The sequence below is a fragment of the Saxophila tyrrhenica genome (assembly GCF_035928015.1).
Source record: "Saxophila tyrrhenica strain CCFEE 5935 chromosome Unknown scaffold_7, whole genome shotgun sequence".
NCBI lineage: Eukaryota > Fungi > Ascomycota > Dothideomycetes > Mycosphaerellales > Extremaceae > Saxophila > Saxophila tyrrhenica.
The window spans coordinates 591,143-616,413 of NW_027041739.1; the positions used below are offsets into that span (position 1 = coordinate 591,143).

Consider the following 25,271-nt stretch of genomic DNA (forward strand, 5'->3'; position numbering starts at 1 on the left):
TGACTGAGTCGGAAGATGATGAAGTCGGGCAGGCGATAGGAGGCAGAAGTGGAAAGTGATGATACTTCTCTGGCGGACGGGAGTCGGTCGATGCCCTCCTGTACCTCTCACCTGTTTATTGGCCTCCTCGACCCCGCGATGTCATGCAGATAATGCGGCTTGAGATGCTTTGATGTTCAAGAGGATGGCGAGGGGGGTGAGTCCAAGGATAGATGAAAACGCGCTAGCACCACGCTAACCACTAGCGCGTCACATGAAAGAGCAAGAGCGATCGACTCTCTTCATACATCCCTACTCTCTATCACTACTCCCACTCTCATACAAAGACAGATTACCTCCCCATCCCAAAACGACATGGTATAACAATGATTAATGAAACGCTCATGCAGGCCGTTAACAATTCCTAGCTTCCCATCAACAATTGCACGTGAAGAAAAACTCCTGCTTCTGCGATCGACCCCTCCAGCAATGCATCTACATCTTGCTACTCCATCCGTCAGCGCCCATGACTGTGCTCCGTTCCCATCCATGATTCCGTGCGAAGCAAAGCGGATGCTCCCAGTGGGGTATTTCGAGCCTTCGCGGCTGATGTCCGTGTATCTCCTTTCCATCCCTTCCCTCCTTCTGTTCTTGACGCCTGCACCAAGAAGTGAAGTCCCGCAGTCCATCCATGATAACGTATGCGCGCAAGTAAGAAAATGATGTAGTAGCCGCCCAGTAAGGATATGAAAACCCCCTCCCCGTCCGAAACTCCCGTACCCAAGCCCAAGCCATGTTTCGTTCGCAAATGGGGGAATCTCGCACTGTGTAAAAGCAAAAAGGAAAGCAGATAGCCGTCGTGATGATGATGATGATGATGATGATGATGAGGATGATGATGATGATGATGAAGATGAACAATGGGCATCCCGAATGTCGTGTGCTGAAGTAAGAAAGATCCGGCTCGCCATCCGTCTACCAGGGCCAGTCCTAGCGGCCCATACTGTAGCTGCTGTAGCCCTGCCGTCCGTCTCGGTCGTACGCGGGCCCATTCATGCCCTGCGGCGCAAAGTTGCCCGCCATGCTGCGCAAGCCCATCTGCGCCTCGAACTCATGCGAAGGCATGCCGAAGGGGTTGGCGAACATCCCGTCCATCCCGTTGCCCATTTGTGGTGGTGGTGGTGGCCGGAATTGCGGCGCGCTCATCATGCTCGCACCACTTCCCAGACCGGGAGGTGGGCCAGAGACTGCGCTAAAGCTCGGCGCGCCGACGTTCATCCCATAACCAGGCGCCATGGCGTGCGGGTTCATGACCGGCTGCGCGCCCATGCCGTTTGGCCCTGGCTGGCCTGAACGGACGCCAAGCGGATTTTTGGAGAAGGAGAGACGGATGCCGCCTTTGATGCTGTTGGAGAGAGGATGACCGTAGAGCTCGTTGAGCGCTTTGGTGGCGAATGAGACGTCCTCAAACTCCACAAAGCACATTGGGCCATTCTGCTTGGTGCGGAAGCACAGGCGCTTGTAGCCGCGCTGCTTGGAGAAGATGGCCTTCAATTCGTCTTCGGAGGTGTCGATGGGGAGGTTGCCGACGTAAAGGGTGTTGCAAGGAGGATTCTGATCGGCGGGATTGACGGGCGGGTATTGCGGTCGTGGGAAGTTCATCTGGTAGCTACTGTTCGGGCCCATTCCGGGTGACATTGGTGACTGCATGGACTGAGCATTTCTCGGAGACGTAAGGCTGATTGGTGGTGGGGATGTAATAGTCCCGTTTTCGTTATTTGTGCTCAAAGACAAGCTTGCAAACCTGTTGAGCGGCAGTTGTGAGTTTGTGCCTCTGCGCGCCTGCTGCGGGCCGCTGTTCGCGTACGCCACTGGATCCTTCAGGAGCTCTCCAGTCTCTTCGTCGACTGCATCGGCGTTGATCATGTGTTTGCCATTACGGCCATCGATCCCATTTGCCAACGGCGACTGGGGAGAGAATAAATTCTGGAACCGCGCGCTCGACTCGGGAACGGGGAAGTCGCCACTACCGCCAGAGCTCGAAGTCGGCAACGGCGGCGAGACTTTGTCGGGAGACTGGAATGAGTTGCCATACCTCGATCTTCCTGCTGGGCCTGAAGCAGATCCAGCAGACGACGCAGAGCTCGTTTGTGTCCTCGATGATGTGCCGTCGATTGTATTACGCCTCTCGTACGCCCCATTCATTCCCGAACTATGCAGCTCCACCACCATATTCGTCTCCTTTGCGGTGTTGGGCTTTCCATTCAGCTTTTGCTGCGCTTCCACCGCGCCAGCTTGAGACTGGAATCGAGCGACTGCAGTAGCAAAGCCTTGGTCTTCCGGATATGGTGAACGGATGAATTCAGTATCGATGAGGTCGCCCGCGAACAGCAACATGCTCGCAAGTGTCTCGCGACTCGTGCTCCTCGAGAGTCTTCGGATGATGATCGCGGACGCCGGCCGGTTGTCCTGGCCGAATGTCGTCGGATCAGATAGCGATGTCGACAGAAGTGGCGTTGCACCTGACCTATCTGAGGGAGAGGCTGCATAGCCTGGACCACCGGCTCTACTCGCACCGTTCCTGAAGACATCTGACCGGTAGGCAGAGTTTGGCGGTGAAGTGCTGCTGTGACTGAATGAATTCCGCCCATAAAATGCTGACTGGCCTCCGCGCATGCCGCTATTCATAGTTGAAGTATCGCCCATGTTGTCAGAGGTGGCCGAGTCGGCCGAAGTGAAGTAGAAACGCCTTGGTATGTCAGCCCGACTAGTGAGTGATGTGATGTCGCGTAGTTGGATCACGCTGTTCGTTAGAGGGTGCAGCAAGGCGCCTTGGTCGTGGAACTACTACCGTCCCTTCTGAACCGCAGTGAATGCGCGCAAGGCAACCTGAGGGTGCTGGTAGCACACCTGATGTTCGCGACCAATCAGAAAGCGAGCGCAACCAGTTCGAGGTCGGATGCGCTTCCAGATATCAGGCCTCAGAAGTGGTCGGCGCGATCGCTAAGTACCGAAAAATGCACGCTGGAGCAGCTGAGAGTCGTATGCGAAAATACCCGAGTCGCGCAAAGTGCCGACCGGGTGGATGTTGGTGCTGGCTGTGACGGGCTCAAAGATGTCGCGAGATCTGGATGGCGGCGGCAGTGTTAGGCCGGTAGTCGGAGTGATGCGTGAGTGAGACGGCGAGAGTGCAGACGCGATGTGGAGGTGTGAGAGCGATCGTGGAAGGTGTGAAGGAGGGTCGAGTGCAGTGGGCAGAAGAAAGTGCGCACAGAGGCCTGGTTCGGCGCAGTTCACGGTCGCTGGGCTGGCCACTGGCCAATGGCCGGATGATAACGCGTGGCTGGTGCGCAAGCTAAAGGCTCCGCGACCGTGGGGTGAGCCGGTGTTGATTTGCTTTCTCGACGATCGCAGTGGACGATAAGAGGTGGTCAGCGAGAGACGAGCGTGGAAGAGGCACAGGCGGTGGTGGTGGTGAGAAGGTGGAAAAGGCGATCGACCCGAAGCCCGCATCGGTGTCAGCAGCAACCCCAGACTCGCAGACGCGTGCAAGGTGCAGGTACTCGATGCCGTGTACCTTGTCCTCGATGCTCCGTGTACCTTGTCCTCGATGCTGGAAGACGCCGCACAAGAGATGGTGCAGCCGCTCCCGCAATGGCGGTCGAGCCAAATGCGCCCCCGCCGCGAAGACACAAGACACCCCCCTGTCAGATTGCCTGCCGCTCGCTTGGTGGACGATGGTGTGAGCAGACGTCCGCCGTCGCTGGTTGTGTGCTGACTTTTGAGTTGGCTGCCCCTCCTCGAGACGGAAAGTTAGAGAGAGGTCGTCGATGCGATTGGCTGATCAAACACCGCGGCCTCTTCTGCGACCACCTTTGCGACCTCAACCATTTGTGCGAGGAATGGTCCCACCTTCCTGCTACATGCTCATCCTGGCTCACGAGCGTACGAGGCTGTACCTGCGCGCTCTCTTCCACAACATGCTCGGCAACACGCTCCGCTGTTTTGTCTCGTTCTCCGCTTCCATTCCAGCTGCACGTGGTAACTTTTAGATCCGGCATCTGGCAAGACACAGCCTTACCGTGCTCGCCGTGCTGTCGCTCCCGCTCCCCCCGCTGCACGTCTGCGAGAGGGATCCTTGCCAGCCCGGGACCTAAAGCACCCCACCATCAGCCAGTATTGATGAGAAAGCGGAGAACTCTCTATCCTGACTGGAAGCTGATCCTGTAATTGTCGCTTTTTGGCCAGCTTACTCGTCCGGCATAGCTCGCAGCGGCACAGAGCTAGAGACCCAGGACCAGAGCACTGTTCCGACGCTCGGCGAATCAGAAAAGCTGCTTGCGGTTTGGAGTGGAGGGGGCGTGGTTGGCCATGCGGTACCTCCGCCGTGATTCTGGTCATGGGACTTCTGCTGCCGGCATGTTCCTGCAGGCCAACAACCAAACGATGGCTGCCAGGACTTTGACAGCAGGACTGTATCTTGTACATGGCACCCTCACGTGCGGCCATTGTTGGTAACGAAGTGAAACGTGGCGCACCCCTCCAACGGCTGTTGTGCTTCTCGGCTCCTTTACCCGTGAGATGCCGGATAAGGCGCTGTGCGACCACGAGACCCGGCGATGGAGTAGCCCTAGGGCGCCGATTCCAATCGCAGTTCGCACCGCCCATGCTGAGAAGAAGCAAGGAGCTGACCAAAGTTGCCACCGCCTAACAGTAGCAGAACTTTTTTCGGCGACTCGACCGATGGTGTGCAGACGACATATTCATTGCTACTCGGCATGTCCCTATGGAGTCTGTGGCACTGTGGACCTCAATCACCACATACACGTGGTGCGCAGGTGATCAGATACTAGAAGACGACGAATCGCACCACCGCTTCTGGGAAGCTGGACCTGTGGACTCCGTTTTGCGCTTCCTATCACATGCCTCAAACCAACGCACTCACACTGGATGGTTCTCCATGAGAAATCAGATGTTCGGTGTGAGCGTGATTCACATTGTCCGGCTACAAGATCTGCACAGCACAACAAAGGCATTGCTGGTACTACCTGGCATGAAGTCGCATATCACAACGAGTAAGTACCTGAATGTCGGACATACACATCACCCTTCCCCAACAAAACCACCTCGCTGTCCTTGATCAACCCCACCACCCCCTCCGTCAAACCCCTACTTCCCCCCCTCCGCCTTCGCCGGCATCAATTTAACATCAAAAACATCCTTCCCCACCCCCACCGCCATCATCCGCAACACCGGCGCGCAGTTCTCCTTCGTCAGCACCGTCTCGCGCGGGAAGAGCTGCTTATCCCGCCCCTCGCTCGCCCACCTGACCGTGACGTCCTTGACCACGTCTTTGAGCTCCTTGTTGCGGTACTTGCCCATGAACTCTGCTAGGTTCGGAGAAGAGGCGAGCAGGGACTGCATGCTCTCTTTGAGCTTGTCCAAGGTGTCCGAGGGCTGGACGAGGAGGACTGAAAGTTTATCAGTACAAGGCCAAGTTGGCGGTGAATGCTAGAGGAGTTAGATGGTCACCTTCATGCCTGTTCGTCCCCTCCACCGTGAAGAGGACCGGGAAATCCTGCTGTTCAGCCATATCGATCTGAAGCCTTTCCGCGGAGACTGTGGTGCCTTGCTACAGCGTCGATCTGGGGATAAGGTTTGACGCCGTTGCAGATGTCGCAAGTGGCCTGGTGGTGATCTTGGTGCGTGCGTTGATCGGATATATCTTCAACGACTCTTCTTGCTTCTGATGTCTATTTGGCTCGGTCAAGGACGACGGTTGTTGGGAGAGATGATAGATATCAAAGCTGCAAAGCTTCGGCCTTGATTCTGGCGGCTTCGATTTCTGGGGGGGAACTATGACGCAAGCTCGTCCCACCTACCAGCCAGAAACATCACATTATCTGAAAGACACTCGAACGCGGCGATGCGAACATGGTCACGAATCAACAACATAAGGTAACTAGCTCCAAGCTCAATACCTCCTCGCCTACGCTGAGATGTCCCCCATCATTGCAGTGCATCATCCCCCCTAAAACTCCACCCCCGCCATCCCATAAACACCCCTCTCCACCCCCGTAATCACCTCCGTCACCCCCTTATCCCCGGGCGGCAACACCTGCGTCCCAAAAGTCAACGTCACGCCCGCCTCGCGATCAACAAGCCAAAACGTATTCACCATCCCGCCCCAACTCAACGTCCCCTTCTTCCGCCTCCCCTCGTCATCTTCCATGAACAGCATCCCGCCCAACCCCCAATCGGCGTCGATGCTGGGGTCGTTTTCCCCGATCAGCATAGCGGCGTAGGGGCCTTGACGGAAGGATTGCAGACCCGCTTTGGCGCCAGGAGAGAGTTGGGGCGTGAACATCTCTTCGACGGTAGCGGGTCGGAGGATCCGGCCGTCGTTGGCGAGAAGGCAGTGCAGAATCTTCAGGTAGTCCGACATACGGGCGTAAGCGCCGTGGCCGCCGAAACAGTCCTTCGACCCGGTATTAATCGTCGGCGCATCATTAAGAACCAACTCCCCCTCCGGTGTCCGCACGGTGAGAGCAGGCACTGTATCCCGTAACTCCTCGCTCTCGAACGGCCAGAACGTTATCCCCGTGATTCCGAGCGGAACCCAGAGGTTCGTCTGCATGTGCTGCTCGAGCGACCGGTCGGTGAGACGCTCGACGAGTTTGCCGGCCCAGTCGATCCCGCTGCTGTAGATCCAGTTGGTGCCGGGTTCGAAGACGAGCGGGTGGCCGCCGAAGCGCTCGGGGATCGTGTCGCCGGTGTTGAGCGCGTGGCCGCGTTTGTGTTGGAATTTGATGAGGTCGGGGTGGGCGGCGTCGTAGCAGAGGCCGGATGTGTGGGTCAGAAGGTGCCTTTGGGATCTCGGTCAGCACTGCTCGTCTCTGGTGAGAAGACGGACCACAGGCATACCGTAGAGTAATCACGCCTTTCCTCTCAACCAAGATCGGTTCGTCCCTCTCATCCCAACCCGTCAAGATCTTCTGCTCTGCAACCTCCGGCAGCACGCCCGCTACGTCGTCGTCGAGACCTATCAGGCCTTTCTCCACGACCTGAAGCGCGGAGATGGTGGTCATAAGCTTCGTCTGCGAAGCGAGCATGAAGCACGCATCTTCCGAAACCTTCTCATCTTTGCCTACGATGTTGTAGCCGCTGGCGTGATGATATGTGAAGCTGCCTGGATTCACTGTTACTATAGGTATGCTCAAAGGTGGTTGAAGAGGATGGACTCACCGTCTCTACTCGTAGCATAAACGACCGCATGCGGCACCTTCCCATCCCTCACCGCGTTCTCAAGCAAGTTCTCCAATTGCCCCATCACCATCTAATCCACTGTTTCCCAGGTTAAAGAGAATGTTCAAACTCGAAGTGTCAGTTGAGAGACTCGGGCAAGTCGGATTGCATACTTATACCCTCAGCTTCTGGTTAATCCAGGCATCCATTGTTGACGCTCTAATAACATGCCTACCTGACTCGGCATGCGCAAGAGTGGAGTTGAAGTAGCATGAGTGGAATTGAAGTAGCATGCACAGCTGAGAACGCGAGGTCCCGAGCTGAAATAACAACTCACAAAAGAGATCCTCCGCGCAGAGGCGGGTAGGGTTTATCAGATTACAAGTGCCTCACGCTACGAACTCGTAGATAACACGACAGGACAGCCGTGCTCGCGAGCAGCCCGCCCAACCAGTCCCACCTCGGGGCCCCAACCATGCAATGAGAGTGAAGAGCGACCGCAAACTCGCCAGTCTCGATCTCTCCTCTTCTCTTCCCTGAACGCCTGCGCTTCGCTGCCGCTTCGAATGCTCAAACCCAAAGAAACCCAGACACATATTACAAAGGCCGTATAGCATCTCCGACCCAACCCCCCGACTTCTCGCCCGCTCACGCAAGCTCAAACCCCACCTCCCCAAGCACCTCCCTCCCACTCCTCAAAGTCTGCGTCCCCGTCGACGGCCCGGCACCCGCCTCAGGCACCGGACTGCCCGCCCTCGCGCTCGCACCAACCTCCCCTGCACCGCCAATACTACTCCGCTTCTTCCGCTCCCGCTCCTCCTTCGCCTTCGCCGCCTGCCTCTCCTGCAACCGCGCCATCTTCTCCGCCTTCACGCGCTCCTTCTCCTCCCTTTCCCGATCCTTCGCCTTCTCCGCCTCGCTCTTCCCCGCTTCAGCGGTTTCAGCGATATTCTTCCATTTCCTCCACCCGTCGAAGTCGATGAGGGCTTGCATGCAGCCCCATTCCTTGACTTTCCGTTCTAACCAGACGAAGTTCACCGGCTTGGTGAGGAAGTCGTTGCAACCCGCTGCTAACGCTTCGTGACGGTCGGATTGCAGCGATGACGCGGTGAGGGCGACGATGATGATGGGGGATTTGAAGAGGCCTTCGGAGTGGCCGAGGAGCTTGTCGTCTTCGGCGCGTTTGGCAGCTGCGTCGGTCTCGTCGGAGGTGGGCTTGTCGCCGTTGGCGAGGGCTTCCCCGTCTGGGGATGTGGAGCTGAAGACGCCGATGCCGTTGACGCGCTCTAGGCGGCGGATCTCTCGCGTCGCTTGTAAGCCGGTCATCACGGGCATTTGGATATCCATTAGCACCAAGTGGAAGCCGCCCGCCTTCCATTTGTCGACCGCTATTTGGCCGTTCAGGGCTGTTTGCCAACGGACTTTGAGACGTTTCATCAGCCCTTCCAGAATACGCAGGTTGATGATGTTGTCCTCGACGATGAGGACATTGATGGGTGGGACGGATCCGTCGAGGAGGCCGACGCCGGATGTGGCGGGGTGAGGTGAGGAGGATGATGAATCTTTCTTGCGACGTCCGTAGGCGGTCATTTGGCTCTCTGGGGTAGGTTTGCGCGTCTTCTTGGGACGGCCAGCGCGGTGGACGATACCAGGCGGGACTGCGCCAGGTGTCGGTGGTTGTGAGTGGTTTTGGTTGGTTGGAGCAGCGTCCGGTGCAGGTGGTGTCGGTAGTGGTGGAGGTGCTGGAACGCCGTTGGGATGGTGGGCTTCGGACGTGGAAGAGTCCATTCGCGGTCGGGTGGATGCGCGATGCGGGAGGTTTGGGTGTGCGGTTTGAGGTGCGTTCACAGCGACGGCGCCAGCGTTGGGATGTGATAGGACAGTAGGTGAGGATGTCTGTTGTCGAGCATACTTCGGACGATTGGTGTGGTGTCGTCGAGTCGTCCCGCCAGGTGAAGGTAGGGGCGCGATTTGGCCGGTATTGAGAACGGATATAGAGCGTGGATGTTCAGCGGTACCCCCTACTACGGGATGGTGGTGGTGACTCGCTCGGCTGTCGTTGCTCGCGCTCGTCTGTGGTATGGAGGCAGGTATCACTGCTGGCATGGGTGGAAAATAGTCGGTGCCGTTCTCCAAAGGTCTGTACTCGTCCAGTGCATGGTAGGCTTGGTTTGGCATCACCCTAGGTGAGGGCTTAGGTGTTCGCCTCTGTGGAGTGTCGATGACCAGTGCCTCGTCTACTGTCTGGCCGCCAGGGAAGTAAGAGTCGATGGTCTTGCACATCTCTTCTTCCGGACCCAGCGCTCTCTGTGTGCGATTCTGACCCTGCTCTGCGCGCGTCACGATATGTAGCACCATGTCCGGAGGATCGAACGTCTTTCCCAGCGAGTTTGCATACTTCCGTAGTATTGTGTCGCGTGCATCGTCCACCAAATCATCCTCCTTGATCTGCACAAGCGTAGGTGAGGCTCCGGGTCGCTTGACCCAGACCTTACGGTGTAGCATGTTGGTCAAGCCTTGTATGCCCGGGTCAAAGAAGTCGAGCGAACCACTGGTGGGTAGAAGCGAGCTCCCAGCTGTAGGTAGGCCAATCTCGTGTCTCGTCGGAGCGTCCAGAAGAGTGGTCAAGATCTTAGCATTGGCACTGTCTGCGATGCTGAGACTGCGTATGTTCGTGCCGGTCGGTCGAGTCGGTTTGGCTGTTTCCGGCCGTTCAGCAGCAGGAAAGACCGAAGTCCGCGGCGATGGCTCGTCTCTCACGGAGGCTGCAGACTCCTGCTCGGGCGTGGAGTTGGCAAGTGTAATCTCTCCAGACTCTGTGCCTCGACTGCGATCCGACTCGGTCCGCGCTGCGCCAGGCTTCAAATTACTCAGGCCTTCCTCAGCATCGGGCGTTGGCTGCTCGACGGTGAGGACTGGGTGTGCCCGTTGGCTCGCGACCTGTTCCAATTGTAACTCCGCTGTCGAGACAGCCGCCTCCTTGTCCTCGTCGTCCAGCTCGACCTTTCTCTCTCCCGCCAACGTGTCGCTCTCTGATGGCCGTGAATGTGTGGTTTCGCTGACAGCACAGGTGTCCTCGCCGTCGGGCAATACAAGCACACTCTCGCGCTGCTCGGGCACGACCTCCGGGACGTCCGCTCTGGCCTGGGTATCGGCGACCGAAGCGTGCAACTTCTTCCTGAGTTTGGGCAGGGAGCTGCTCTTCCGCAGTTGCCGCACTCCCGAGACCGAGTAGATGGGTAAAGGCGGCGGTGGAGTGGATGGGTTGGCGGTGGACGGAGGGGTGGGGTCGGGGTCTTTGTTGGTGTGGGTGCTGCTGCGAGAGGAAAGACGTCGGAACAGTCGACTGGGTCTGAAGCGGGCCATTGAAAGGCAACACACTCGAGCTTCTTGCACGCTCGGAGGTCAACACTAAACCCAGCGAGCGGAGCGGAGGTGCCGCCAGCCGAATGAGCGTCTTTCTTTTTGGCTCAGGTGGATATCTGCTTCTCCATCACCACAACAATTCTCTCTTCCTCTGCGGTTGCAATCATTCACCGTGAAGTTTGAAGGTAGATGTCAGACTGACAGGCGCCACACATCAGGAGATTGCTGCCAACAACTGGAAGTGGCTCGAGAGTAGGCAAAAGCAGGTCTGTTCCCAGAAATGACTTGGACTGGGGCGCATCCCGCTTTGCTGGAAATGGCCATCGCGATCGGACGCGTCGTCTCTCGATCTGCCCCAGGTAAAGACTGAGACTCTTTCTCCCGCCGTCCCACACCGCGCCGCCAACCGGGTAGACACGTTCGCTGTAGATCAGGGGCCGTCCTTGTCTCTCTCAAACACTTTTCTGCTTCGTGTCTCGAATGGCGAGCGATGCGCTGTTCATCACACACTCACAACACTCGCGGCATTGCAGTACGAAGCTACTTCGGCTCGGCCAATTTGCCCTTTGCCAGTTCCACGGCGCTTCACCAGCATTGCATCGATGATCGAGTGCACATGATCAGGCAACTGACTACATTTACTTAACGCATTGCAATGACTATACGGTGGTCACCATTTAGCATTGGTGAATTGCGAAGAACCCACACGCCGCAACTCGGAGGCTTTCAAGGACAGCTGACGTTCAGCAATGGGAGGCCAGTATTCGCTCTGCTCACGCCAACATCTATTCACGAGGCCCGTACGAGTGCCACGGGAGAATGCGCGACATATCACCACGTTTCTGGTGCGAGGACGAGCGTGTTTCAGGTCTCATTCTTCGAGCAACGTAGATCCGTGCCTGCATCAGCAACCTGGCCAGGGCCCCGCAAGAAGGTTCCGTGCCATCGCCTTTGCCCGTACTACCTCCAACAGCAACGCTCTCTGCGATCCGGGCTCGCTGATGCTATTGACGCCTACCGGCACGAACAATGAATGAGCGTAACACTACAATGCCACACCACCTTGTTTTCTCATGGAGCGCACCCTATGGAATCCACCAGCAAGAACACAGAGCAAACACTGAATGGAAGCGTAAGTAGCAGCAATGTCCTCTATACATCATGTCATTTCTCCTGTACAACCGCACACTTCCTCAAACAGTCCTACTCTCACGAGATGTCGTCTGAAGCCAGCTACACGTCCGACGAAGCCGACCTCAGAGGTCCACCCTGGCGCATCCCATCCCAGTACTTCAACTCGTCCACCTTCTCCGACGTCACGCTCAAGTTCAGCGGCCAGGAGTTGCTAGCGCACAAAGTCATCCTCGCATGCGCTTCGCCGTACTTCAAGCGTGCTTTCGAGCAGACGGGATTCAAAGAAGCCCGTAGCAACGAGCTTGTCCTCATTGGCGACAACCCGGACGCTGTTAGAGGTCTCGTTGCCTGGATCTACGGCATGCACTATGACGGTCGGGGTACTTACTCTGCAGGTCTGCCACCTCCTGGCATAACGCTCCGAAATTCATCTTCGGACTTCTTACCTCCCCCCGGCACGTCTATGCAGCAGATCGCCGACGTCTACGTAGTCGCCAAGAAGTATCTCGTCGATGCTTGCACGAAAGAGTCCCTGAGACGCTTTAACACGATGCTCACCCACTTTTGGACGAACGAGGACACGAGAGATCTCCGCAAAGTCATCGAGGTGGCGAAGTTCGTCTACGTCGACCAGAAAGACTCTGCGACGGACCTCCGCGCGGCTGTGGTTGAGCGCATCGGCAGCATGATGGAAGATGCGGAGGACGGTGGGGAAGCCAATGAAGAGATTCGTGCGCTGGTATGTTCCTCAGACCCCCCTTTCCGCTATTGTGTTCGTTGCATTGCAATGAAAGCTTCCATGCCTAGTATTACTGACACCTGATGCGACTGTAGTTTGCGGAGATTCGAGAGCTGGGTTTTGAGCTCACCGTTGACTCTGTCAAGGAGGCAAAGCAGTTGAGGGGGAAGCAACCGAATTATTTTCCCGCGATCGTGGCGGCTGCGGCGGACTCGTCGAGCGAAGACTCGTGACATGGGCCATCCGACCGTTCTGGTAGGTACGTCAGCCAGCGAAAACATCAGTGTATCAGGTGCGAGCAATCTCGTTGCTGATGAGCACATGTTTCCTCCCGAAGAACAACAAGCCCCATCTTCAAGACCTGTATGAAAGAACCTCCCACGGGGAACAAGACAGCATGAAGGCAAATGGCGCAAGCATCAGGCTTGTCCTACATGTAGTCTCCCTACGTCCCCTCCTGAGAAAATCACCCTGCCGTTTGCCCAGTGGCTATCCACGTCCTCTCCACTGTCTTCGCTAATGCCTGACATAGTCCTCTGGGAGCATACTGATAAAGCAGCAAAGCAAGCTGCTAGACGGTGGACTGTTCCATCTAGGTACCAGCTCAACATCAGTCAAAGATATGCAAGCCAGTTCGCTGACGCTGCCGCAGATACTTCAACTCGCCTACGCATTCCGACGTAACAATCAACTTCAGCGGGCATCAGTTGAAAGCGTAACTCCTCCCTCCCTCCCGCTAGCATCAAGCAGCGGCCCTTGAGCTAACCACCTGTACCTTTACAACACAACAGACACAAAATCGTCCTATCCAGCGCATCAGACTACTTCCAGACCGCCTTCGAACAGCGCGTCTTCCAGGAGGCCAACACCAACGAGATCCACCTGCAGGACGACGACCCCCACGCGCTCACGGGCCTCATCGCCTGGATCTACCGGAAGCACTACTATGGCCGCGGCGGCTATCCGGACGAGCTGCCCGATCGAGACTTCGACCTGGAGTACCTGGCCGATGTGCACGTGACGGCGAAGAAGTACCTCGTGCACTTTGCGGCGCAGAACTTCGCCGGCAGATTGAGGTATGAGGTCGAGACCTGCGTGGACGATGCCGAGGAAGTCGACGCCGTTGCGAGGTTCGTCTATTGCAAGCGCAAGGACGCTGCGGTGGAGCCGAGGCCGGCGGTGGTTAAGTGCGTCGTGAGGATGCTCATCGACAATGGCGGGAAGGTGAAGGCGATGGTGCGAAAGCTGGTGAGTAGATGCCATGGGCAATGATTGCCTTTCCAACCCCACAGATTGCTGTGGTCGCAGACTGATGGCGATGTAGTTTGCAGACGTACCGGAGCTGGCGTTTGATGTGGTGCTGCAGCTAGCGAAGGATGTGCGGGTATGGCACGAGTACGGGTAGGAGGAAAGCTAGCAGATCGTTCGACACGCCGGGGCTGTTCTCTGCGTAGTCCACCATCTGACGGGTGTGCTCGAGATGGGAGTCTATGACACTCCAGGTCCATAAAGTAACAGCATGATTGAGACTTCCACTGAAAACGGCTGCACGGAAGCGTACATTGTCCCCATACAGTGTCTATCCACACACTGAAACCATCCCATCCAACCCAGCTCCAAAAACGCCTATAACCCAAAAACGATCATGGTATCATCTCGCAAAATCCAAGCCCAAAGAATCTCTCTCTCCCTCCCTCACGCACCATTCACACTCCCCTTCAGCAACAACTCAACAACCACCTGCGTCCTCTCTGCCTCCGGATGCTGCATCACCAACTTCACCGTCCTCCCTCCCACCGCCGGACTGCCAGCAACCGAATACCCATTAATCCCATGCCCATTCACACCGCCCTGCGCGGCCCCATTAGCCCCTTGCGCCGCAATTGCCGCGGCTGAACTCCAGCTCCCTCCGTCATCTAAACACTTGATCTCCCGTCCGGCGATGACCTGCATCAACCTCCCGTTCAGCGCGTTCCGGATTTCGACGAAGTCTTCACAGAAGAGCAAGAGGTAAGCGCCGTACAGCGCGGCGCTCTGTGCAGACCCGACGAATTCGAGAATCACGCTGCGGGAGACTTCGCCGTGCTTATTGATGTAGACGGCGCAGTTGGCGTACACGAGCAGATATTCCTGGTCTGACAGGCGGAGCATAGCCAGCGCGCGCTGGTCTTTGATGTGGCCAGCGATGTTCTGGACTTCGGCTGCTCGGAGGTCGGGCACGGAATGCGGGACCTTCTTGTCCAGAGTCAAGACTTCGAACCCGCGCGCCGTGCTGACGGCGAGAGAGGAGTGGAAGAGGTTGAGCGCGTTGCACTCGGCCGGGATGTAGAATTCGTCGTACTCCCGGAAGAAGTCTGTCGGGCCTCCACGTTTGAAGACGCCGCGTTTCTTCTCCGCGGATTTGGAGTAGATGGGCTCGATGACTTTGAAGACGGAGTTGAGGTTCTCGCGCTTCTTGTAGAAGACGAGCGTGCGCTCCTTCATGCGGCCGGTGGCGAAGAAGCCGACGTCCTTGCTGCCAGAGATCTTTTTGGGCGCTTTGGCGAGCGAGTCGGAGGAAGAGGTGGACGGGCGGCCGCCGTTGGTGGTGGTGCTGACGGGGCCGGTCGCGGGGCAGACAACGTCGAGGTGGTAGGCCATGAGCGATTTGTCGGAGATGAGGAGGAAGAGGTTGAAGTCTTCTAAGACGGAAAGCTGAGTCACGCGGGGCAGGTTGATGGCCTGGGAGGTGTTAGTATTCCGATGTGCAGGTGGATGAATGAGAGAACTTACCCTCGTCCAGCCGCGCGGGTTGTCAGTCTCGCTGATATAGACACCATAATCGGTGCCTACCGCGACCATGTCCTTACCCGGCGTCTCCTCATCCGGAGGTGGCGTTGTCCAAGTCGTCGCGCAGTTGACCCTAGCCCTGCATATCGGACCAGGCCTCCCGCTATCCTTGAACCTCTGCTCGACCTCTTTGATCGCCCTGTCCACCGGTGTGCCTTTGATGACGAAGCTCTTGTTGCCCGAGCCGCCAAAGGCATCGTACACAAACGCTGAATCCGCCATGACCCTAAGCTTGAATGGCTCGGAATTCGAATGGTACAGACCAGCAGCATGCTTCGTCTTAGCTTCGATGATCTTGTTAGCCCAATCTCGTCTCGCCTGCTCGGTTGGCGCGAAGAGCGTGTACGTGTCACGACCAAGGTGCTTGACGCGGAAGGGATACATGATCCTATCAGCATCCTTACCGTCGCCAAGTGAGGTGACCGTTTGCAAATGGTTGTTCGACATGCCAGTGTTGGTTTGTGACAGCTGAGGGCCTGGGCCTTGATTGCTTGGTACCCTCCCTATGCCGGCTTGATCCTGTGGCGTTCCGCTTCTGCCAGTCACATCCCGTACGGAGGTGATGCCCTTGACATACGAGCTCTTCTGCACAGCGGGGTCGTTCGCGGAGTCCAAGATCAGCAGATCCATCGGTATCGGCAGTCTCGAGACGTCGTACTTCTCCATCTTGCCTTGCTGCTCAGTCCTCTGTGTGACTGTCTTGGCGATCACCAGATAGTGATCAAACAGAATAACATGGCTGTCAATCCACGTAAACCGACTGTCGCCCATCCTCTGCACGTCGCCGCGGTGGATCATCTCACGCCCGAAGTGGTCCAGGTTCAGCTCAATCTTCTGCTTCAAGTTTGATCGTAAAGCCAGCTTGTAGCCTAGATCAGTCAGATCGACCTTCCGTTGCATTTCAGCAACTCTGGCGTCACATTCCATCGTAACGGCTTTGACTTCGTCGTAGGCGATCTTGAGATTCGTCTTCTCCTCGCTGTCCGTCTTCATGGTCTTCAGCACGGTACTCAGCAGCAACGTATACCGCTGCAGTCTCGTGATGGGTGCCTTGAGGAAGGTGTCCCAGCCCAGCTTGGTCGAGCGCTTGTCACTTCTCGCCCTATCGATGAAGTTTCGGAACTCAATATTCCGGTCAATCTCCTGCCGCACCAAGAAGGTCGCTCCAGGAAAGCCACCCGCGTAGTCGATGTACGCTGCTTTCGCTTTTCGGATCCACTGCCGGAAGATGTCTGAGAACCCAACGATGAATGGACCTTGCTCCTGCTGCCGATACTTCAGCTGTGGTAGAAGGTGGTCAACGTTTGCTTGCTTAATGGCGTCGACCTTGCCAAACACATCCTGCAAGAACTTTTCCTTCCGCTTGGGCGTGATGATGGAAGGCTCGACTTTGTTGAGTGGGTCTCGATAGAGCACACGAAGCACGTTCAGCTGGTCGATGAAGCCATCCTCCGTCTGGACGACTTCATGAAGGACGTGCTGTCGTTCGAGCTCGCGCTTGTCCCTGCCTTCGTAGTCTTCCTTCTTCAGCTTATAGAACTCCGCCCAGCTCTCGCCTGCCCGGACGGGCTGTTCACGCAGGTTGACCTTCTTCAACGTCCGTTGACAATGGTGAGAGTAGCATCGCCCAGGCACGATATGATCATGGACGGTAGGAGCATAACATCCCGCACCAGTGAGCTGGAAGATCACGCCCGACATCCGTCCTGGCATGATCTTGACCCACTCCTCAGTCGCCATAAGTGTCTCAGCATCGTACATATCTTGGACCACTCTATTGCTCAGTGTCTCAGCGTCAGCGATGTTCATGGTGGGAACCTTGTTCGTGAACAGCAGCACCAAAGCCTCCTTGATCTCGCCTTCTCTGATCTCAAGAGCTTGCTCGGGGTTCGTGATCTGCATTAGCCACTGCAGGATAGAGCTCAAGCTCCATGGTGCCTCGCATTTATTGAAGGCTGGAGCACCAAGCTGTGACGGGATGAAACGCTTGCCAGGAATAGTCGGGAGATCGACTGCAGGTGTCAAGGACGGCGTTGATGAGATAGTGGACAGCTGAGACCCTCCTCTGGGCGTCAATCGCGCTCGTCTCTCTTCCGCATCCGTCTTTGACCGCAGAGGCTGATGCACGGGTGGCGTATTCGTATGGCTTACTAAAGAGGTAGACCGTGGCACGAACTGCGGTTGCTGGTAGTTGTTGTAGAAGGTGTCCGGGCCACTTGGGTATGGCGCTCCTTCCTGCGCTTGTCGAACATTTGTCTGTATCGTCGGTGGAACTTGGCCACCAGGGACAGCAGGTAGCGGTCGATATGAGGTCGACGCTGGCTGATAAAAGATATCTGGAGGCTCGTCAGGGAAGCGATGAGAATCTGAGAAGATGTCTTCATCGCCTTCATCGTAGCTCTGTCTCCGTCCATCCGCTGAGGGCTGCGATAACCCGCCAGTACCCGGTGCATCCACTCTTGCCTCGGGGTTGAATGGCATGAACGGGCTGAAGGAACCCATTCTATAATCGTACTCGTGGCTGGCTTGGCTTGACTGTGAAGGATTCGATCTTCGCGTGCTGCGCATAGAGCTGTGCTGGGACACTGGCTGTCCGTATGGATCGTGCCCGTTGGCCTCGCCTCCCACCGCCAAAGCACTCGGATCTCCACCGTATGTCATTTGAACGTCGTAGCCGCCTCCGAAAGAGCTCATATCCACCCCTCCGTAATCGTCGCTATCGCTGGCTTCTGGCTGAGGCATGAGATGCTGCTGCTGCCGCGAGCTTCGTTGCGATCCGTAGCCATTGCTGAAGCGCATCTGACTCCCAGCACTCTGCCTTCGCCTGACGTCTTCTTCCTCCGCCATCTGCAGCATCGCAAGGCCAGCTGATGCTTCGGCATCGCTGTCGCTGCTGTACTGTGGATCAGCAGGTGCAGGCGACAGGCTCCCGTTGGCATTGCTGCCGCTCCTGTACACATGGGGCGAGCTCGGCGCAAACAGCGGAGTCGTCCCTCCACTTGTAGGAGGTTGGCTGACAGAGATAGCAGGGCTGTGCCCAGTCGTTCTACCAGCATTCAAAACTGCACTCTCGACCTGCTGGAAGAGGTCCTCTTGAGTCAGCCTTTCTTGTTCCTCCAACGAAAGTTCCACGCGCGGACTGCGGGAGGTTGGGAAGTAACCGGCGTCTGGTTCTGGAGGCCCCGGTAAAGGTCGTGATTGCGGATGTCGGCCGGTCGTACCACTTCTTGTGGGTGCATGAGTAGGTGGCGTCGGCCCATTACTAGGCGGTGAAGGTAATGAAGCATTCGACGTGGTATGGTAAAGAGGTGAAGGAGATTGATCGTGGGAAGGAGGTGAAGGTCGGTAGTCGTCCGTTGCGCCGGCAAAGACAGACGCAGGCTGATGGTAATATTGTGATGACTGCTGAGAGCTCATGCTTTGCGGATGAGGCTGCCAATCACTCGTCGGATACGGTACATCCTGCGGCTGCGATGCTGCGGACAAAGGTGGATCGTATCGTCCGTATTGTTGTTGTGGAGGCGGACTTTGCTGGTTTTGATACCCGTAGCCATGGCTTGGGACCTGCGGACTGTATGAGGGCACCGGACTGAAATTTGGCCGTTGTGGTGATTGCGCATAGCTCGACGCTTGGGGAGAGTACGGCACGTCAGCGTAGCCGTAAGGATCTATGGGCCCGCTAGTAGCACCCGCGAAACTCGATTGGCTCGAATACGTCGCAGCCGGACTATAGTGCTGTGGATTGTACTGCTGCGGGCTGTACGTAGAGGACGTCCGGACAGGGTAGTTCTGAGGATTGTATTGTGTCGTTGGTGGAGGCTGCGGTTGTGGTTGAGTTTGCGCGTAATCGCGAGGATTGTACTGGTACGTCTGCTGCTGCTGCTGGTATTGCGGCTGACCTGGATACTGCGCATTCGACGGCTGCCGTTGCGGCATCTGCCCCTCGTAGTATCCACTCTGTGGCTGTTGCACAGAGCCATTCCCCGCGCCGTAGGTGGGATGCTGGCTGTAGGTCGGCTGCCCCGGGTACTGCGGTTGCTGGCCATATTGTCCCCGTTGTCCATCATCTTGCGGCTGCTGTCCGTAGGGAGGGTTTACGTTGTAGTAGCCGCGATTCGGCTGCTGCCCATATTGCCCGCCCTGCTGCCACGACATTCTCGCGACTCACGTCTTCTCACACCCCGATGAATAGCGCTCCAGGCGACTTCACGTCGGCTCGGTCAGAGGAGATGGCGCAGTCCTGCCAGCAGGCTGAGGTCGAGTACGTTGCGCAACCCGCATGAGGTCTCGCAAGAGTTGTGCCCGCCTGATCGCGCTGTGCTTCCAACTGCGATCTTTAACTTTCTTTCGTGGAGCTGAATCTAGCTCTTCATCGTCGACGAGTCCCTTCGCGCATGTCCAGGCCCTCGTATCCTCTCTCGAGGGCTCGCTGTCGTTGTACGCGGCTTGGCGGGGGAGGTCCGGAGGGCGTTGTTGACGGCAAAGTCTCGCGACCCAGCAGGATGCCTGCGACTCTGCGAGCTCTCCCGACTACCTGATATTATCGACACAGTCTCCAGTGGTTTGCGAAACGACCGAAGCTCCTCCTTATTGGTAACGAGGCTCACGAAGACCAGTATGCAAGTCAAAGCCCAGCCGTCAGCGCCGGCTTAGCTCGAATCCGACCTAAGCGAATCACGCTCAACATCGCCTGTCCGCCGCGCCTTGTACCTCTACACAACCGCTGCGAATACGGCAGCAACCTCTTAAGCATTCCACGGCCGCAGATGGGTGCACGGGGTCCGTGGAGGCAGATCTCAAGCATTACGGTTGTTCGAGAGCTGTCCTTTCCACGATCCTACGCACAGCCGGACGGCCCTGGAGATTCTCGACCCGATGGTACTCCGTACCTACCTCTGGGCCGGGTCCCAAAGGCCGCCTGCGACAATGCTGCCGCCCTCTGACCGTGGAGATGGAGACGACAGATGGCTGGCAATATCTACGACAGTGGTCGGCACGAAAGTCTCGAATGGCCCATCCGAGCCAGAACACAGGCGGCGATTCAAAGCTGGCTCACCCATCATTCGACTCTGCTCTGCAGAGACTCCTGCCAGCGCGTAGTACAGTCCGCCTTGGAGCGCGTCTTGGAGAAATGCCGCTCTATGGACGCACGTGAGCTTCTTCTCCAACACGGAATTAATCCGCCTAATACCGAGGCTTCCCCACACCATCATCCGGGTATGCGATGCAGCAACACCATCGACGGGGTTCTTAACGATCGTTGTATCCTGGTGGGAATGTTGTAAGTAGATACCGAGTACCTTTGCTACTCTTCTCAACCCAGACCTTTCTCAAATTCAAGATTATACCTTCTTTCTCACAAGATCTTCCCTTCCCTTGCTCCACTTTGATATAGATCTTACATCCCCGCTACAATGGGCGTCAAGCACGATGCGCCAGATGCGAACATCGTCACGGATGAGGCAGGCCATCAGCACACCTTGGACCATATTGTAGCCGATCGCGACGGCTTGCTTATACCGGAAGAGGACGAACATGGCTACAGGATACGAGAGCAACCATATGGTACCAAGCGTAAGATGCGCGTGGTCCTGATGGGAGCCGCTGCGTCAACAGTCAACTTCTTGAAGAAGGCAGAGGAAGAGATGGACAATCTCGACATTGTCGTGTACGAGAAGAACCATGATGTCGGCGGTACATGGTTGGAGAACAGATATCCAGGTTCGTCCTGTTTCGATCATTAGTTGTCCTGCAGCGTGGGTACTGATCTCGAGTTGAACAGGATGTGCATGCGATATCCCTTCAGTCAACTACCAATTCAGCTGGAAGATCAAGTTATGGACGCACTACTATTCCTACTCGCCCGAGATTTGGAGATACCTGAGAGACATCTATGATGAGCACGACTTTATCAACAAATACGTCAAGCTGAAGCACAAGATCGAGCGCGCGGAATGGAACAACGAGAAAGGCAAATGGATGCTTCAGGTCCGTGACATGGAGAAGGACACTGTGTTCGAGGATGAAGCAGAGTTCTATATCAACGCTGGCGGTGTCCTGAACAACTTCAAGTGGCCGAAGGTTAAGGGTTTGGATCGGTTTCAGGGCAAGCTGATGCACTCTGCCCGGTATGAGGAGGGCTACCCACTGGAAGGCAAGAAGGTCGCAGTGCTCGGTGCTGGTAGCTCAGGAGTGCAGATCGTGGCGAAGATCCAGCCAAAGGTCCAGCAGCTCTACCACTGGATCAGGAATCCTATCTGGATCACAGCAGGTTTTGCGCAGACGTGGGCAGGCAAAGACGGCGCGAATTTCGAATACACAGATGAGCAGAAGAAGTATCTGCGAGAGCACCCTGAGAAGTATCTTGAGTATCGCAAGCAGGTGAGCAGTGCTGCCCTTACACGGCAACGATGGCTAACAGCTCTGTAGATCGAGAATGAACTCAACCAACGATTCAAGTTCATCCTGAAAGGCTCAGAGGAGGCCAAGGCTGCCCGAGACTTCAGCTACGATCAAATGGTGCGCAAGCTCAAAGGCGACCCCAGGCTGTGCGACAAAATCATTCCCAAGGACTTCAACCCCGGTTGTCGACGACCTACACCAGCGCCTGGCTACCTGGAGGCTCTGGTGGCAGACAACTCGACCGTCTTCACCGACGAGCTGGAGACGCTCACGGAAAAGGGCTTCATCGACCACGAAGGCAAGGAGCACGAAGTCGATGTCTTCATCTGCGCAACTGGCTTTGACACCACCTGGATCCCACGCTTCCCCTTCATCAACGGTCAAGGAGTCGACCTGAAGGACCTTTGGACTCCGAACAACGTCTCTTCCTACCTCTCGATCGGCGTCCCGACCTTCCCTAACCACTTTTCCTTCTGCGGTCCATACGGTCCCCTCGGCCACGGCAGCTTCATGCCCCTCATCGAGCAATGGACCAAGTACATGTTCGACGCCATCTCTAAAGCCCAGATCGAGAACATCAAATCCTTCACCCCACGCCTCGACCTCTCGAACCAGTTCCGCCAGCATGCAGACCTGTTCTTGAAGCGCACTGCCTGGACGAGCCCGTGCAGCAGTTGGTTCAAGCAGGGCAAGACGGACGGGCAAGCGGTCATCTACCCTGGCTCGCGGCTGTCGTTCTTGCATCTGCTGGACAGGCCGAGGTATGAGGACTATGATATTGAGTATTGGGATGAGAACAGATATGCTTTCTTGGGCAATGGGTTTGATACGAGGGAATATGATGGAAGAGATATTACGAATTATCTTGGTTCGTTGGATGGGAGGGATGTGCAACCAGAATACGGACAGGAGCTAATAAACACGTTGGCTGGATGGGCGGTCGGGAAGTAGATCATCTCGGGACATCTTTTGCTTGAGTAGAAATTACCATGCCAGAAACGAAGCTATTGAAATCATCTACAACGATCCTTTCGCCTCTCAATGGTGCAATGCTCACTTATCAGTGCGCTGGTATAATCAGCCTCGCAGGATCATGCATACCTATATCGCCTGTACACAACACCAGCGCCGCCTCCCAAGCAGTCATCCACCTCCCGCTTCCCACTGCCCAAACGGCTGCGCAGCTAGAAGCTGATAGATCCCACCTCCAACTGTTGCACGCACAGCTATCGCGACAATCTTTCCCCCCGCCACTACCGGTGGTTGACGTTACATGAGAACAGATCGACCGCGGTCTTGGTTTGCTTGGACTGCTCAAAAAACAGCTTAGGTCCCCTTGGCAAATGCTCAATGATTTGCTTGACAGGCTTTTCTCTGCGGGCCACCGTGAGGGTGTGGAGCTTGCCACCCTGGTAGCCAAGGGCACACTGTCATCAGCGTTTCTCACACCACGATAGCGTGGTAAGCGTGCATGGGTTATTACTTATTTGCGTGCGCGCGCACCTCATCGCGTCGTGCGAGCTTGCTGAGGTCTACAGCTGGTTAGACACCTCTCGCGGCTTCGACAATGGCTCACTACCACTCCTATGGATCGGACGAGCACTCGCCGATTGACGAGGCACAGAAAGAACCCTACTACGACGAGAACATCATCCATAACCCCAACCAGCTGTCGGATCCGAAAGATGCACACCACAGCTTGCATCGTGGGCTCAACGCCCGTCAAGTCACCATGATAGCCATCGGTGGTGCTCTTGGGACGGGATTGATCATTGGGACTGGCAATGCGTTGGCCAACTCTGGACCTGCGTCTATAATGATCAGCTACTCCGTGGTAGGACTGCTCTGCTACGTTGTCATGTGCTCGCTTGGAGAGATGGCGACGTGGTTACCGGCTGCGGGAGGGTTTGCTGCATATGCGACTCGAGTAGGTCTTCCATCTTGTGTCGTAGGAGGCCACAGCTGACCACGCCATGCCAGTTCGTTGACCCAGCGCTGGGTTTCTCTCTTGGATATACCTACTGGTTCAAGTACATTATCGTTACTCCCAATCAACTCACAGCCGCCGCCCTAGTGATCCAGTACTGGTGCCCGCCCGAACAAGTCAATCCAGGCGTCTTCATCGCCGTCTTCTTGGTCACCATTGTACTCATAAACTACCTGGGCATCCGCTTCTTCGGCGAGATCGAGTTCTGGTTGTCGTCGATCAAGGTGCTCGTCATGCTGGGCCTCATCATATTATCTATTATCATTGCCGCCGGAGGCGTCCCTGGAAGCCCGGCCACTGGATTCAAGTACTACAACAATCCCGGCGCTTTCAACGAATACATCGGCACGGGAAGTGTAGGACGCTTCACTGCTTTCTGGTACAGCTTCACCAACGCCGTCTTCGCCTACCTAGGCACGGAGTTGGTCGGTGTCACAGTCGGAGAGGCCGAAAACCCTCGTCGAAACGTCCCGCGAGCCATCAAGTTGACCTTCTGGCGAATCCTTTTGTTCTACATCTGCTCCGTCTTCCTACTCTGCATGATCGTGCCATACGACAGCAAGCTGTTGGCCTTTGCAACCGACGCATCCACTTCAGCGGCGGCCTCCCCATTCGTCGTGGCGATCAAGCTCGCCGGCATTGAGACTCTTCCGGGTTTCCTGAACGGCTGCATCCTCATCTTCGTCTTCAGCGCCGCCAACAGCGATCTCTACATCGCCTCTCGAACGATCCACGGTCTCGCCCTCAAACGCCAGGCTCCACGCTTCCTTGCCATCACAGACAAACGCGGCGTCCCATACTACGGTCTCGGCTTCTCAGCTCTTATCGCCTGCATAGCGTTCTTGAACGTCGCAGGAGACTCCGCAGACGTCTTCAAGTACTTCGTCAACCTGGTCTCGATTTTCGGCTTGCTAACCTGGATCTCCATCTTGGTCTCGCACGCGTACTTCGTCAAAGCTCGCAGGGCGCAGAACATACCCGATCACTCATTGCGGTACAAGTCACCGTTCGGTCTCTGGGGAACGTACATTGCGCTAGCGTTTTGCTGCTTGATTGCTTTGACGAAGAACTTTGCCGTCTTTACCCATAGCGATGACTATGGTAACTTTGACTACAAGAATTTCATCGTAAGCTTTGCACCTCGCCAACCAATATATCGAATGCTGCTAACACCTTCACACAGACTGGCTACCTTGGCATCCCGCTGTAAGTCGTACTGACGAGTGGGAGGGTTCTCCGAGACACGTCCAAGGCTCACGACTATGTGGCGCTCTGAGACCCTTCCATCTTTGCTCCCCCGTTGAGACAACCTGCTGACCCTCTTGCCCGTCATACAGATATTTGATTATGATCTTCGGCTACAAGCTCGTGAAGAAGACGAAGGGCTGGAAGCCACATGAGGCCGATCTGTTCTCGGGCAAGGAGATCATTGATGCGGACGAACAAATGTGGTTGGAGAAGGAGAGGGAAGAGAAAGCCAGTGGAGCGAACTACTGGTACCGACACACGGTCGGATATCTGTTCTAGACGCATCATTCCTCGGAGAATTCTATTGCATGAGTCCGTGTATACTCGTCATACCCACCCAGT

General features: G+C 56.2%; 8 protein-coding genes across 8 annotated transcripts; 3 read left to right on the forward strand and 5 right to left on the reverse strand.

Annotated features, from left to right (window-relative positions):
* Positions 1 to 969: 969 nt before the first annotated feature.
* Positions 970 to 2,685, reverse strand: WHI3 (cell cycle RNA binding protein whi3; the record flags this gene model as incomplete). Its single annotated transcript, XM_064802188.1, has 1 exon — positions 970 to 2,685. One exon carries the CDS (start codon positions 2,683 to 2,685, stop codon positions 970 to 972), a length of 1,716 nt encoding a protein of 571 aa, XP_064659549.1.
* Positions 2,686 to 5,148: 2,463 nt separating this feature from the next.
* Positions 5,149 to 5,572, reverse strand: LTR77_004939 (uncharacterized protein; the record flags this gene model as incomplete). Its single annotated transcript, XM_064802189.1, has 2 exons — positions 5,149 to 5,450; positions 5,512 to 5,572. The coding sequence occupies 2 exons, from the start codon at positions 5,570 to 5,572 to the stop codon at positions 5,149 to 5,151; spliced, it is 363 nt and encodes a 120-aa protein (XP_064659550.1).
* Positions 5,573 to 6,010: 438 nt separating this feature from the next.
* On the reverse strand, positions 6,011 to 7,315 carry LTR77_004940 (uncharacterized protein; the record flags this gene model as incomplete). The annotated part of the gene is made up of 3 exons (XM_064802190.1): positions 6,011 to 6,845; positions 6,904 to 7,168; positions 7,225 to 7,315. 3 exons carry the CDS (start codon positions 7,313 to 7,315, stop codon positions 6,011 to 6,013), a joined length of 1,191 nt encoding a protein of 396 aa, XP_064659551.1.
* Positions 7,316 to 7,872: 557 nt separating this feature from the next.
* On the reverse strand, positions 7,873 to 10,590 carry MgSsk1 (Two-component response regulator SSK1p; the record flags this gene model as incomplete). Its single annotated transcript, XM_064802191.1, has 1 exon — positions 7,873 to 10,590. One exon carries the CDS (start codon positions 10,588 to 10,590, stop codon positions 7,873 to 7,875), a length of 2,718 nt encoding a protein of 905 aa, XP_064659552.1.
* Positions 10,591 to 11,806: 1,216 nt separating this feature from the next.
* On the forward strand, positions 11,807 to 13,868 carry LTR77_004942 (uncharacterized protein; the record flags this gene model as incomplete). Its single annotated transcript, XM_064802192.1, has 5 exons — positions 11,807 to 12,463; positions 12,559 to 12,692; positions 13,116 to 13,178; positions 13,255 to 13,711; positions 13,788 to 13,868. 5 exons carry the CDS (start codon positions 11,807 to 11,809, stop codon positions 13,866 to 13,868), a joined length of 1,392 nt encoding a protein of 463 aa, XP_064659553.1.
* Positions 13,869 to 14,158: 290 nt separating this feature from the next.
* On the reverse strand, positions 14,159 to 19,447 carry TUS1 (Rho guanine nucleotide exchange factor; the record flags this gene model as incomplete). Its single annotated transcript, XM_064802193.1, has 2 exons — positions 14,159 to 15,184; positions 15,236 to 19,447. 2 exons carry the CDS (start codon positions 19,445 to 19,447, stop codon positions 14,159 to 14,161), a joined length of 5,238 nt encoding a protein of 1,745 aa, XP_064659554.1.
* Positions 19,448 to 20,706: 1,259 nt separating this feature from the next.
* On the forward strand, positions 20,707 to 22,645 carry LTR77_004944 (uncharacterized protein; the record flags this gene model as incomplete). Its single annotated transcript, XM_064802194.1, has 3 exons — positions 20,707 to 21,013; positions 21,075 to 21,673; positions 21,722 to 22,645. The coding sequence occupies 3 exons, from the start codon at positions 20,707 to 20,709 to the stop codon at positions 22,643 to 22,645; spliced, it is 1,830 nt and encodes a 609-aa protein (XP_064659555.1).
* A 616-nt stretch (positions 22,646 to 23,261) lies between these two features.
* Positions 23,262 to 25,208, forward strand: DIP5 (amino acid transporter; the record flags this gene model as incomplete). The annotated part of the gene is made up of 4 exons (XM_064802195.1): positions 23,262 to 23,621; positions 23,675 to 24,808; positions 24,865 to 24,887; positions 25,019 to 25,208. The coding sequence occupies 4 exons, from the start codon at positions 23,262 to 23,264 to the stop codon at positions 25,206 to 25,208; spliced, it is 1,707 nt and encodes a 568-aa protein (XP_064659556.1).
* Positions 25,209 to 25,271: the final 63 nt, after the last annotated feature.